This window comes from Lepidochelys kempii, chromosome 2, assembly GCF_965140265.1.
Source record: "Lepidochelys kempii isolate rLepKem1 chromosome 2, rLepKem1.hap2, whole genome shotgun sequence".
Taxonomy (NCBI): Eukaryota; Metazoa; Chordata; order Testudines; family Cheloniidae; genus Lepidochelys; species Lepidochelys kempii.
Window position 1 is genome coordinate 207346132 of NC_133257.1, and position 12198 is coordinate 207358329.

At 38.7% G+C, this 12198-nt stretch overlaps 2 protein-coding genes across 12 annotated transcripts in view; both read left to right on the forward strand.

Annotated features, from left to right (window-relative positions):
* HOXA3 (homeobox A3) overlaps window positions 1-4622 on the forward strand; it is a 62058-nt gene extending 57436 nt beyond the window's left edge. For all 11 annotated transcript variants that reach the window (XM_073333637.1, XM_073333631.1, XM_073333629.1 and 8 more), the window contains 2 exons: window positions 944-1520; window positions 2953-4622. In XM_073333637.1, coding sequence (XP_073189738.1) covers window positions 1061-1520; window positions 2953-3722 — 1230 coding nt within the window. In that variant the 5' untranslated portion in view covers window positions 944-1060 and the 3' untranslated portion in view covers window positions 3723-4622. The remainder of the gene's footprint in view (window positions 1-943; window positions 1521-2952) is intronic.
* Window positions 4623-8873: 4251 nt separating this feature from the next.
* Window positions 8874-10621, forward strand: HOXA2 (homeobox A2). Its single transcript, XM_073329532.1, has 2 exons — window positions 8874-9316; window positions 9851-10621. Exons 1-2 carry the CDS (start codon window positions 8935-8937, stop codon window positions 10588-10590), a joined length of 1122 nt encoding a protein of 373 aa, XP_073185633.1. The 5' UTR covers window positions 8874-8934; the 3' UTR covers window positions 10591-10621.
* Window positions 10622-12198: the final 1577 nt, after the last annotated feature.

Consider the following 12198-nt stretch of genomic DNA (forward strand, 5'->3'; position numbering starts at 1 on the left):
TGTCCTGATTCCTTACGAACTTTTGATTATAATCGTCATTCCTAGAGAACAACATTCCATTTCTGGGATTCTTTTAAAAGTGAAAGACATGAGAGATGGAAATTCCAAACAGGCCGATTCTACCAGGCTCACTTAAGAGAAAACTCACAAGTGACAACTGGAGAGCAGTCCCCAAATTATTTACTTTGATGGCTTTGTAAAGCTGTTTGGCCCTGGTGGCTAAATCTGTGTCCCAGTTTAAATTCACTGCAATTAAAACTGATTTATGTGAATGGGGGGGGGGGGGGAGGGAAGGGTATTAAATATCTAAAGTAGTCCCAAGTTAATCTGCAAGTACTGCTTCTTCCATTTAATGTGTGTCAGCTTGTATTGTTTTTGTCAAGTATTTTATAGACAAACAAAATATGCATTAGACTGCGTGCGTGTGGATCTTCTTGAATGGAAAGGCTTTGAATGTTTTTTTCTTTTCCACGTAATATATATTTTAAAAGTCTTATCCAAACTGTAACCACAATATAAATATTAAAAGTAAGATGGCAGTGGTTACGGTGAAGTATAGGAGAAAGGTTTATTACTCTCCGACAGCAGTGAAAGTGAATGAGAGAACTACTCCCCTAGTGTAACATACATTTTCCTTGATCACCCTTATCTGGAAGCATTGTATTTAAATAACCTCTCGTGTTCCTTGTGTGATAAATGATAAAACAATTCACGGTGTTATAAACCCTGGAAAACCTTTATCCTGGTACAGTAAACCACATATTTGTAGCTGCCAGTAAATTCAGGCAGCTTTTATACCGAAATTCTCTTAGCCTAAGGCCAAGTCATGCTGCTAAATATTGCTGACCACTTTTTCTTTTATGGCTTTCATGTCACTTAGCTATTGAAAGTAAGATGGATTTGTACTATTTCTTCACTCTAGTGTGCTTTCGCTACACCCTAGGTCTACCAGGAGAGGCCATTGGAGGAAGAACGTCACGTGACAGAGGGGTGCCAATGTTATTCTTTAAGGGTGTCAAGACCCTGTCAGTTTGTGAAATAAATATTGGGAAACAACGAAATGCAAAAAGCGACCTACTACGACAGCTCTGCAATCTATGGTGGCTACCCCTACCAAGGAGCAAATGGTTTCACTTATAATGCTAGTCAGCAGCAATACCCTCCATCTTCATCACTTGTGGAAACTGAATATCATCGACCTGCTTGCTCTTTACAGTCACCTGGCAGTTCTGTGTCCCACCATAAGACCAATGAAATCAATGAGAGTTGCATGAGGACCATCACTAGCCAACCCATTCAGCCCCCAGTTATTTCAGAGCAGCAACAGCCTCCAGCCCAGCAGGCAGCACCTCCACCTCCACCCTCTGTCTCACCACCTCAAAATGCCAGCAGCAATTCTGCCCCAGCTAACACTACCAAGAGCCCAGTTATTAACTCACCCACCATGTCCAAACAAATATTCCCATGGATGAAAGAGTCTCGACAAAATACAAAGCAGAAAAACAGCAGTTCCAGTTCAGGTATGAAATGTATTTACATTATAAGTGACTTACTTAGTCTGGCAGGCCAAATTGTGGGATCAAGTATTTGTAGTTTGTCCGAGATATGTCATCTTTTTAAAAAAATATTGTGGGAGTAATCTTATTTCAAATATAACTTTTTAACCATGTATCTTCTAGAAAGTATTTCAGAATGCTTTAAAGTGACTTTGGTAAAATGCTAAACTCAGCCTTGCAAATTATTTCTAAGTTATTTAGTTTCCAGGTGTTTCTATTTTGTAGTGTCTAAGGTTGATATAACATTTGCCTCTTAGTCTATAACATTCCATTCCACAGGTTATGTTCTTTCTTCTATTAAATCATGTCAACATCTAGAGGCCTAGACCTCTAGCCAGAGGCACATCCTGAATATTTTGTTGGCATAGTGCTATTAGAATAATAAGACAGTGACCTAGCTCTGCTGAATTGTAAATGGAATAAAATAGCTCATAATCATCTGCAGTCAGGATCAATGCTTTACTTATACTCAGTACCTATTCTTATTTTAGCAGACTGGCAAAGTTACAAGTCTGGTAAACAAAGATCAGTTATGAGTAAAATAAAGTTAGGTCCATAAAAATATTACTGGGGGATTATAGTATATATGGAAATTATGATTACACAAGTACACCTAAATCGATAACACAAACTTCTGTTCCCAGGCATTTTGTTTATATTTACCACTTCCTACATTTCCTGTGTACTGTGGAAATAGATTCCAAAACCGTGGCAAATATTTTCTTTCATGTATTTCTTATCGTTTGATAATGTTACCATTTAGAATGTTGTATGTCATGTATTATTTTATTCATAACAGCAATGTGTGTTTATATATATATGTATACATAGTACATATATGTTTATATTTATGTGTATATATGCATGTATATGTTTAGAATTATATTTTTGTTTGTACATATGGGACATGTGCACATGAGTGTGAGTGTGCATACAAACACACACACAGAGTTCATGTGGGTATGATGAGATTTTCAGACCATTCTGGGGGATTCCATTCTAAATCCTCTGGACTGCTTTAAGGAAACCAACAATAATATATAACATTTAATCAGACTTTTGCATTAAAGAGTTCATAAGACTCACTTTTAAAAAATCTTTTCTTCTTGTATAAGGATTATTTCAGGTAAACTACAATATTTGGTGCTGTGTTTATTGAGGCAGTTATAGTCATATAGTGACACTTCAAAGGTGAAGGAAAATAATGGTGAGCCTTTCAATGCTTTTAGCCTGGCATATTTTAGTTATAGAAAGAAATATGTATGTTTCACTAGGATATTTGTATACCAGAGAGCTGGGATCTACAGACACTAATCCTAGCCATGGCTTCTATTGTTTCTGGTTACTGTGTTCAGGTTCCACCATGTTGATTGTATTCTTTGTGTGATTTACATAGGTGAGAGCTGTGCTGGTGATAAAAGCCCTCCAGGGCAAGCCTCCTCTAAAAGAGCACGTACAGCTTATACAAGTGCCCAGCTGGTAGAACTGGAAAAGGAGTTCCACTTCAATAGATACCTCTGCAGGCCAAGAAGGGTAGAAATGGCTAATTTGCTCAATCTTACAGAAAGACAAATCAAAATATGGTTTCAGAACCGCAGAATGAAATATAAAAAGGATCAAAAGGGAAAGGGCATGATGACCTCTTCAGGAGGACAGTCCCCAAGCAGAAGTCCTGTGCCTCCAGCTCCTGGGGGGTATTTAAACTCTATGCATTCTTTAGTAAACAGTGTTCCCTATGAGCCCCAGTCTCCTCCATCATTTAACAAGCCTCATCAAAATGCCTATGGCATCCCTGCATCATATCCGGCTCCTCTCAATAATTGTCCGCCTCCTCAAAAGAGATACACGGGGACAGCAGCGGTTACTCCTGAATATGATACTCACCCTCTTCAAGGCAACAGTTATGGAAATCCACATATACAGGGAAGCCCCGTCTATGTGGGGGGCAACTATGTGGACACCATGACCAATTCTGGGCCTTCCATCTTTGGTCTAACTCATCTCCCTCATCCTTCCTCTGCCAACATGGACTACAGTGGGACTGGGCCAATGGGCAACAATCACCACCATGGACCTTGTGATCCACACCCAACATACACAGACCTTACTTCTCATCATCCTTCTCAGGGAAGAATTCAGGAAGCGCCCAAACTCACCCATCTGTAACAGACATGAGTTACTAAGTGGAATGAAGTCCCCAACTTTTTAAAAGTACTTCCCACCCTTCCCTCCCGTCTCCCTCTATTTTTGTTTTTGTTTTGTTTGGTTTGGTAAAGCGTTCTATAGTTTACGTGACGTAGCAATATTTGTTGCTTGAATTGCTCTATAGTTTCAATAGTGGATATTTATCTTCTTGAACTGTAGCCTTGTGTCTCGCTTTGGGAGTATACATAGGCTTTATACTTTACTTCTACACTTTTATCAAAACAGGGTATATGAACAAATTTTCTATAACAATAATTCTGAAATGTGAATTTGTTCGTACAAATTGATTGATTGATCCCACGGGGAAGCAATTTTTTATTGCACTTCTTTTAAATAGCGAGAAAGAAATCAAAGGCGCTTGAACAGGGGCTCCCTGGACAATTATTAATACGTGTTAAGTCTTTCAATGTGTGTATGCTGGTGAACATTCAGATTTATTTATATTTTTTTTAAAACATTGAATAATCTAAGTGTTTAAAATTTTATTTATCCCCATCTGTTCATATTTATATATATATATAAAATTCTGTACCATGAATATTCAGGAGGTATTTACCTGGCCGTATGTTAGATGGCATATTGGCATAAGTAGGAAATATCATTTGAAAGGAAACTATTACTCCTTTATTTAAAAATATAATAATGCAATAAAATCTGAAAAATTGATCACAAATTGAATAATTTATGCTTGTAACATCCAGCTAAATGGAAAATGTGTAAACCTGAAAAGACTAGATTTGTTTTGAAAGTTATACATTCCTTGCTGCTCACATTCTGACAAAAATAAAGTTTTTATTCTGAATAATAAAGAGTTAAGAAACGGTTATTTGTTCAAAAAGACCCAAACCATGTGATCACTAAGTGAACAGATATAGATACACACACACACACACACACACACACACACACACACACACAAATATCCGATACTCAACCCACGTAAACAGCCCCTTCTGTTTTCCTTATCAAGGTTTTAAAAATGCAGTGAATTGGCAAATCCCAATATGTCTTATGAGCTGTGACAATTTCAGCGTTGAAAATACCAAGGATGCAAACGATCCGCCTTTTGTGTCCATAACGCTAGGTGCTGAGCTGCCGGCATGCTTTACAGGCACTGCTATTGGGAGGATATTTTTGTCTGAATAATATTTATTTGGGTCAGAAACACAACCACGTTTATTTCGCAAACAGCACTGCTTCACATAAAGCTCGGGTGCCCGCGCCGAACAGAGTGATTCCTGAGACAGTGCTCGTAAGGGTAAGCTGGTCCTTGGTCTAGGGATGTTGGATTTCGCCATGTTGGGCTTTTTTTCCCCCCTGCAGGAACCCACTTCACCAACAGCCGTCCATATGGAAAAGGCTCTTCTCGCCTCTGCACTGGAGGGACCTTTGGAAAGCTTGGAGCTTTCTACTCCCACACTTTTCCTCCCAGGGTCAGAACAGACAATTCATCGCCTGTTACATTGTGCCGGGAGGAGGGGGAAATTAAATAAAGCAAAGAGAACTAAGAATAAAAATAAGATAATGCACATGGATATTTTGAAGGCACAAATTAAAAAAAATTAATAGTGAGAAATACAGTTCATCACCCCACTAGAGAAGAAACCCAGAATAAACCAGCTGTTCAGGTTTGTGTACACTTTTTGGAAGCAAAGCTTGTTGTTCAGGCTCATAAACAGGATTACAATGTAGTTCGGGATATTTTCTTCTCAATATGTTGCTTCCTATTCGGCTATGGTTTTAAAAAAAATGACCCGATTTATTATTTTTTTCATTTTTGTTAATCTGGTTTCCCACCCCACTTCACCTCCTCCCTTTTTTGGCCTTGGTGGGGGAGGGGAGACAAGTGGGCTCTAGCTTTTGGTTAAAAAACGCAATATTGCAAAATACTTACTCTCTGCATGGTTTTCGATAATAAATTAGCAAGGTATTCATATGCAAGGCTATTCCGATAGGAATCTGTATTAACTGGAATCCAGAGAAGCGAATCAACATACTAAAATAAGATTTTTATTTCATAATACTATGTGACCTTATTTTTAAAATTCAGACTATAAATCAGGAGGGACCTTAATAGATTCGGGTGAAATATACACATGTATGTATATAGACACATAAACGTATGCCATGTAGATATTAACCCATGCTGTTCAGTATCTGTGTCTTTTTAATGCACAGGAAAAATGTCGCCATTTTGGTCTCACTCTAAAATATTATTAATCGTGAGTCTTTATCTTGTTCTGAGAATCATCCTTGCTTGAAGTTTGTTGAAAATATTATAATGTATCCACGAATCTATATATATAAGTGTTCTGCAAAAAATATATATAACATTTCAGTCAAAGAAAACGATTTTGTATGTATTTATTTTGTATACATATATATGTATTTATACCTCAACTGATGAAGAGGTTGCCTAGAATCTGTCTGATATTTTTCATTGAATTATAATATATATTCAAAACTGACCTAGGATAGAACATTAATGAGAAGAGGAAGAAAGTATCTTTTGGCAATTGATAAATCCAGAAAGGATTATTTAGGAAATGTTTCTGTTTTATTTAAACAACTCTTGTTTTAGGCAGATTAAATAAAATCAAAGGAAATGTCAGAATCTATGAATTCTTCATGTGTTGCTTCTTTTAGCACAGATAATTAAATTTATAAAAATATTAGAAAGAATTTGGCTTTCCACTCCCCCCCCCATTCCAAATACATATATGAGCGTAATTTCCCCTACTCTTTCCAGAAAAAATATATATCATACATCTAGTTTGTTTCCATTTTTAAATCTCTATACTGGATTTTTTAAAAAAAATCTATTGATTAACACATATTTACAAAGGCAGAGTAATAGATTTTTACAAGTATTTTGCAGTTCACTGTCCGAAGAGAAAAACCTTTTGTTCCAGGTGATTTTTGTATTATACCGATCCACAAGAAAATAAATAGGATAAATAAATAAATAAATAAATGTGCAGAATACCTACACCCACACGGTTTTTACTTACAAAGGCTGGTTACACTCGAAATCTCCCTCTTTCTCTCCCTTTATTGTTTTTTTCATCCTACTGTTAATTCCAATATTTTAAAGTAAAAATAACCCTCAGCACCAAGCCAACTAGAAACGTATATTCCCACAGTACTGAGAATAACCCTGTAGCAGTACATTTTAAAAGGAGCCCTTTTCCTTGTTTACTTGCGTTTCTTGCTCTCCTTCTTTGCTTGGTCACATTTGATCTTGGAAAGAGCAAGAAGGTTTAAATGTGTTCTTAAGGGCCAGTAGCTGTCAAACCTTTTGGCGGACAAGATTGATCACGCACAGGCATCACCAGAGCTTTGTTTGTAGTAAAAGCAAGAAAATTAAACCCCCAGCATTTTCCAACAGCATCTATATTTATAAGGCATCCCTTTTGAGGTATTAAATGACAAGTCTCGTTCTATATTTTATTTAAACAACCTAACAAAACAACCCCCCCTTTAAAATGCCCCAACCCCATTCCTCCTTTCCCAGCCTTTCCCAGATATACTTCATCTTGTGGATTTATTAGCTTCAGACGGAAGGGTTTTGGTCAGTCTTGGATAGAGTGGAGGTCTAATGATCAGTTTGTTATTTGAACCGCTTACAAAGATTCTGGCGATTCCTTTCAATGCAATTCCGAAACAGAGCAGCTATTGCCAGCGCGAGGCTGATTTGGCTTCCTTAGACTAAAAAAAAAAAAAAAAAAAAGCACAACAATGCTGTTTTTCATCTTGAATATAAAATGCTACACGAAACAGATATGGCCTGCGTGCTGTGGAAAAATAAAATTCAGGATGTCTTCATTGTGTTTTAATAATAATAACAACAATTAATAATAAATAGCCATTAGCATCATACTTTTACCACTCTTCTCGATTTGATTGGAAAGGTTGTTTCAAAGCCTCAGCGTTCAGTAGTTTAATAGCTTTGTAAGTTGTAAATCAAAACGATTGTAAACAAAGCAAATGCTTTTGGCTCATACACAGTCATTCAAGTTAGAATCCTTGCAGCATTTCCCCCCTGACGTATTAATATTTATATATATATCTGACACTACCTTGCAATATATTTCCCTGCAATTGAACATACTCACCAGACCCCGTCTACTACGGTTATTAAGTAAAACATGTCAGCAGAAGCGAGTGTAGTTTACAAACTAATGCACTAGATTGCTTAGAATATTTACAGTATATCTATATCTATATGGTAGAGATAGAGATAGATATATTATAGTGCACTTCTGTGAAGTCAACTGCAGTGAAAAGTCATGACCATAAAGCTTTTTCTATGTTATTCTTCCCATAGGAGCAAGGCTGCTGCGGAAAATCCTGCTAAACAATGAGCTCAGAGATCGGCGGCCAATTGTTCTCCATACTGTACATACTCTCTCCCCCCAAAGCAAAAGTGGCATAGAGATGCCAATTCGGGAGCAGTAAACTAGCTTAGGGGGAAGTGCTATTCCCCGGGAAAAAAGCAGGACTCTCTGCCAGTAACTCCTGCCTGGGTGCAACTTCTTATGTGGCTGAGATGTGGGGGCCCCAGGTGTCAAAACTTTGAAGATTAATGGATTACTTTGTTAATGACTCAAAGCGTCAGATTGAGGTGCTTAAATGATTTGCGAGGTGCAAAGCGTTTTCCTGACAGTCCCAAACAATGAGATGAGTGTGCGGGAGGAGACGAGAGGGGCAGCAGTCTGCAGGACAAGCAACCACACACACACACACACACACACAGATCATTTCAGATTAGGACGCAAAGCCGATAGATACAGATATATAATTTTCCCCCTAAAAAGTGTAAATAAAGCCTTTCTGGCCCCCAATGAGGCGTTCCTTCCCGACTTTTTTGGATCAATCAAACAGACAGTGGCTTCTTTTGATTAAAGCCCAAATTGTCATTGGGCAGAGGCAATCATGTGACAGCCAATTCGGTCCAATTTCAACCTTGTCTCCATGAATTCAATAGTTTAATAGTAGCACGGTCCCCATACGGCTGTAATCAGTGAATTAGAAAAAAAACACCCCACCAGCGATCTTCTATGATATATTTTTTTCTTCTCTCTCTCCTTTTTCCTGGGCCTTTCCCCCCTCCCCCGCAAAAACCCTCAATAAGAGGGAACTTTTTCTCCAAGGGGGCTGCGAGTTGAAGGCCATGAATTTCGAATTTGAGCGAGAGATTGGTTTTATCAATAGTCAGCCATCGCTTGCTGAGTGCCTGCCATCTTTCCCCCCTGTCGGTGATACATTTCAAAGTTCATCAATCAAGAACTCGACGCTTTCACACTCGACACTGATTCCTCCTCCTTTTGAGCAGACCATCCCCAGCCTGAACCCAGGCAGCCACCCTCGCCACACCAGCAGCAGCCGTCCCAAGCAGAGCCCCAATGTCAGCAGCAGCAGCCCGGTGCCAGCCGGCGCCCTGCAGCCTCCGGAATACCCCTGGATGAAAGAGAAAAAAGCCTCCAAGAAAACTACCCTCCCGCTTGCTTCGGCCTCAGCCTCAGCCACTGGACCAGCCTGCCTAAGCCACAAAGGTCAGTTAAAAAACTTTCCCCTAGAGCTAGCTCTTTTCCTTGGATTGTTACTTTCCCAACTTCACTGGAAATGGTTTGGAGGAGAAGGAGGAAATAATCTGGTGGGCTCCACAGTGTTATTAAAACCCCAAACTTTCCCTAACTTGTTTAATGTGGGATGATTTATCTGAGTTGGAGCTGACCTCCTCTTGTCTTGCTGTCCTAGAGTTAGGATATTTGACAGTAATGAAGAGTGATAGATTGCTCCTGCTCAGCTAAGCAGCTGATGCATTAATTATAAATTGTAGTATGGCTAATATAAAGTTTGCTCTGGTAGGTTTGGGAGCTAGATGCAATAATTTTATTGAGGTGGAAAGGGGTCCACAGTATCGGGAGCACAGGAGTGCAACACAATGGATCTACTGCAGCCAAGGGCGGCCATTTTGTTGCAGTTGATATTTTATGCTATATATATATACATATATCTTTCCCCCCTCTGAGGTGGAATGTGCTGGGATGCTAAAATTCAAACTGTGCATTTATCTGTTTTTACAGAGTCTCATGAAATCCCCGACAGTGGGAACGGTGGATCTAGGAGGCTGAGGACGGCTTATACCAACACCCAGCTTTTGGAGCTAGAAAAAGAATTTCATTTCAACAAGTATCTCTGTAGACCAAGGAGGGTTGAAATAGCAGCTTTGCTGGATTTGACTGAGAGACAAGTAAAAGTCTGGTTCCAGAACAGAAGGATGAAGCACAAGAGACAGACCCAGTGTAAGGAGAACCAAAACAGTGAGGGGAAATTTAAGAGTCTGGAGGACAGCGAGAAAGCAGAAGAGGAGGAGGAGAAATCGCTCTTTGAGCAAACCCTCAATAATGTCTCAGGCGCTCTTTTGGAAAGGGAAGGTTACACTTTTCAACAAAATGCACTATCTCAACAGCAGGCTCAGAATGTACACAATGGAGAGTCCCAAAGTTTCCCAGTTTCGCCTTTAACAAGCAATGAGAAAAATCTGAAACATTTTCAGCATCAGTCACCCACTGTTCAAAACTGCCTATCAACAATGGCCCAGAACTGTGCAGCTGGCCTGAACAATGACAGTCCTGAGGCCCTAGATGTCCCTTCTTTACAGGACTTTAACGTTTTCTCCACAGATTCCTGCCTACAGCTTTCAGATGCAGTTTCACCCAGTTTGCCAGGATCTCTGGACAGTCCTGTAGATATTTCTGCTGACAGTTTTGACTTTTTTACAGACACACTCACTACAATTGACTTGCAGCATCTGAATTATTGAGAAATTAAAGACGTCCTGTCGCCAAGGGTTATGGCTTGTTTCAAATTACTTCCTTTTATTTTTCTTTTCCTGGTCAGTATTTTCTGTTTTTTAATTCCCTTTACTGTGTTCCAGAGCCATTTTTACTGTTTCTTATGAAGTTTTAATTGTGTTCAGTTTAACCTAGCCACATTCTAGGTCCCTCTATGAAAGCAATATATGAGGCCTGTAAGAAAGTGATCATATAGAATTGTATCTTCACTTTCTTTTTATTTTTGTATTACATTAGGATGCGTTGTCATAAGTATTTTTGGTAGAATAAATTCTTGTTTGCTACAAGTAGCTTTCTTCTCTCTCTCTCTAGACTCAGACCATAAGTGGTATTTCCTCCCACCCCCCTCTCTTTATTTAACTTCAGAAATGAAATTAAGACATTCTGGTCACAATCTCTCTCCTGTTGGTAATTTAATATATTTATTAGAGAGAGAAAAATCACATTTAATTTTTTTATTGCAAAGGTTCTCATAAGTCAGGTCAAAGTACCCCCTGATTCTCACAAACAAAATAATAACTAAAAAGCCCACAGAGCTCACATAAAGATTTCTTCCTTTTAATGCACATAACAGGTTATTCTGTGTGTGAATACAAGTCTTGGGTTTTCTAAACTGTGACAAACACCATACATATGCATCTTAGCCGTTACAGACAAAATAGAATCTATTGTAAATGGGGAACGTGCCTGCTATAGAACCAGGCTCGTTACAGGGGTGGAAGGCTCTTTTAAAGCATCCTGTTTTTCTATAACTCAACGTTTAGGTGTCCAGCAAGTCGTTTTCTGAAACACTTCTTTAAAAATAAAAATGCTAACAAAGTACGCCTCGGATTAGCTCCCATGTGCTGAAAGGTCCCAAGAAAAGATATCTAAAAAAGAGAGGAAATAAAAAAAATGTTATTATCTAAAAATACATTTAGGATGGGCTTAAATTCTTAGTGCCATTCTTCAGGGGATTTCTGCGGGGTCCAATAACAAAGAAAGTCCCTTTCTTTTTAAACCGGTTTGCGGTGCCAAGGGTTGATCATTAAAACTGGAAGCTAATGGTTAATATGTTTAAATTTCAGTTGAACCACTTCAGCGGCCCACTGTCCAAAAATGTGTTACTTCCTCAATTACAGCAGTAAAAAAGCTCATTAAAAACTCCAGCTAAATTGGTAAGAATATTATTGATATTAATCACCCAGTTCAGAAGGTGAGCGTTTTTTACTCTGCTAAAATCAAGCAACAGATGCTAGCAGGCAGTTTTGCTGCCCACAGATCCTTGATTTTGAGTATTCCGGAATATATCTGAAACACAGTGAATGGATTCATTTGTCTCAAGTACTTTGTTTCCATTTCATTTGAGGTGTGTTATTTCTCTGAGCCGCAACACGTTGCGGAGCTGAGATGCGTGGGCAATAGCTGGAAGGGGTTGGATGCAATTCTTCCTACACTCATAAATCACACTCTTTCTATGAATGAGAATGTCATCAAAGAGATCAATGGCAGGAACACATGCACAAATAAAAATCCTCTTACGTATTTGCCGGAGCCGGGGATCCCCGTCTAAAACCATTAAGTTAGAAGGCGTTTAG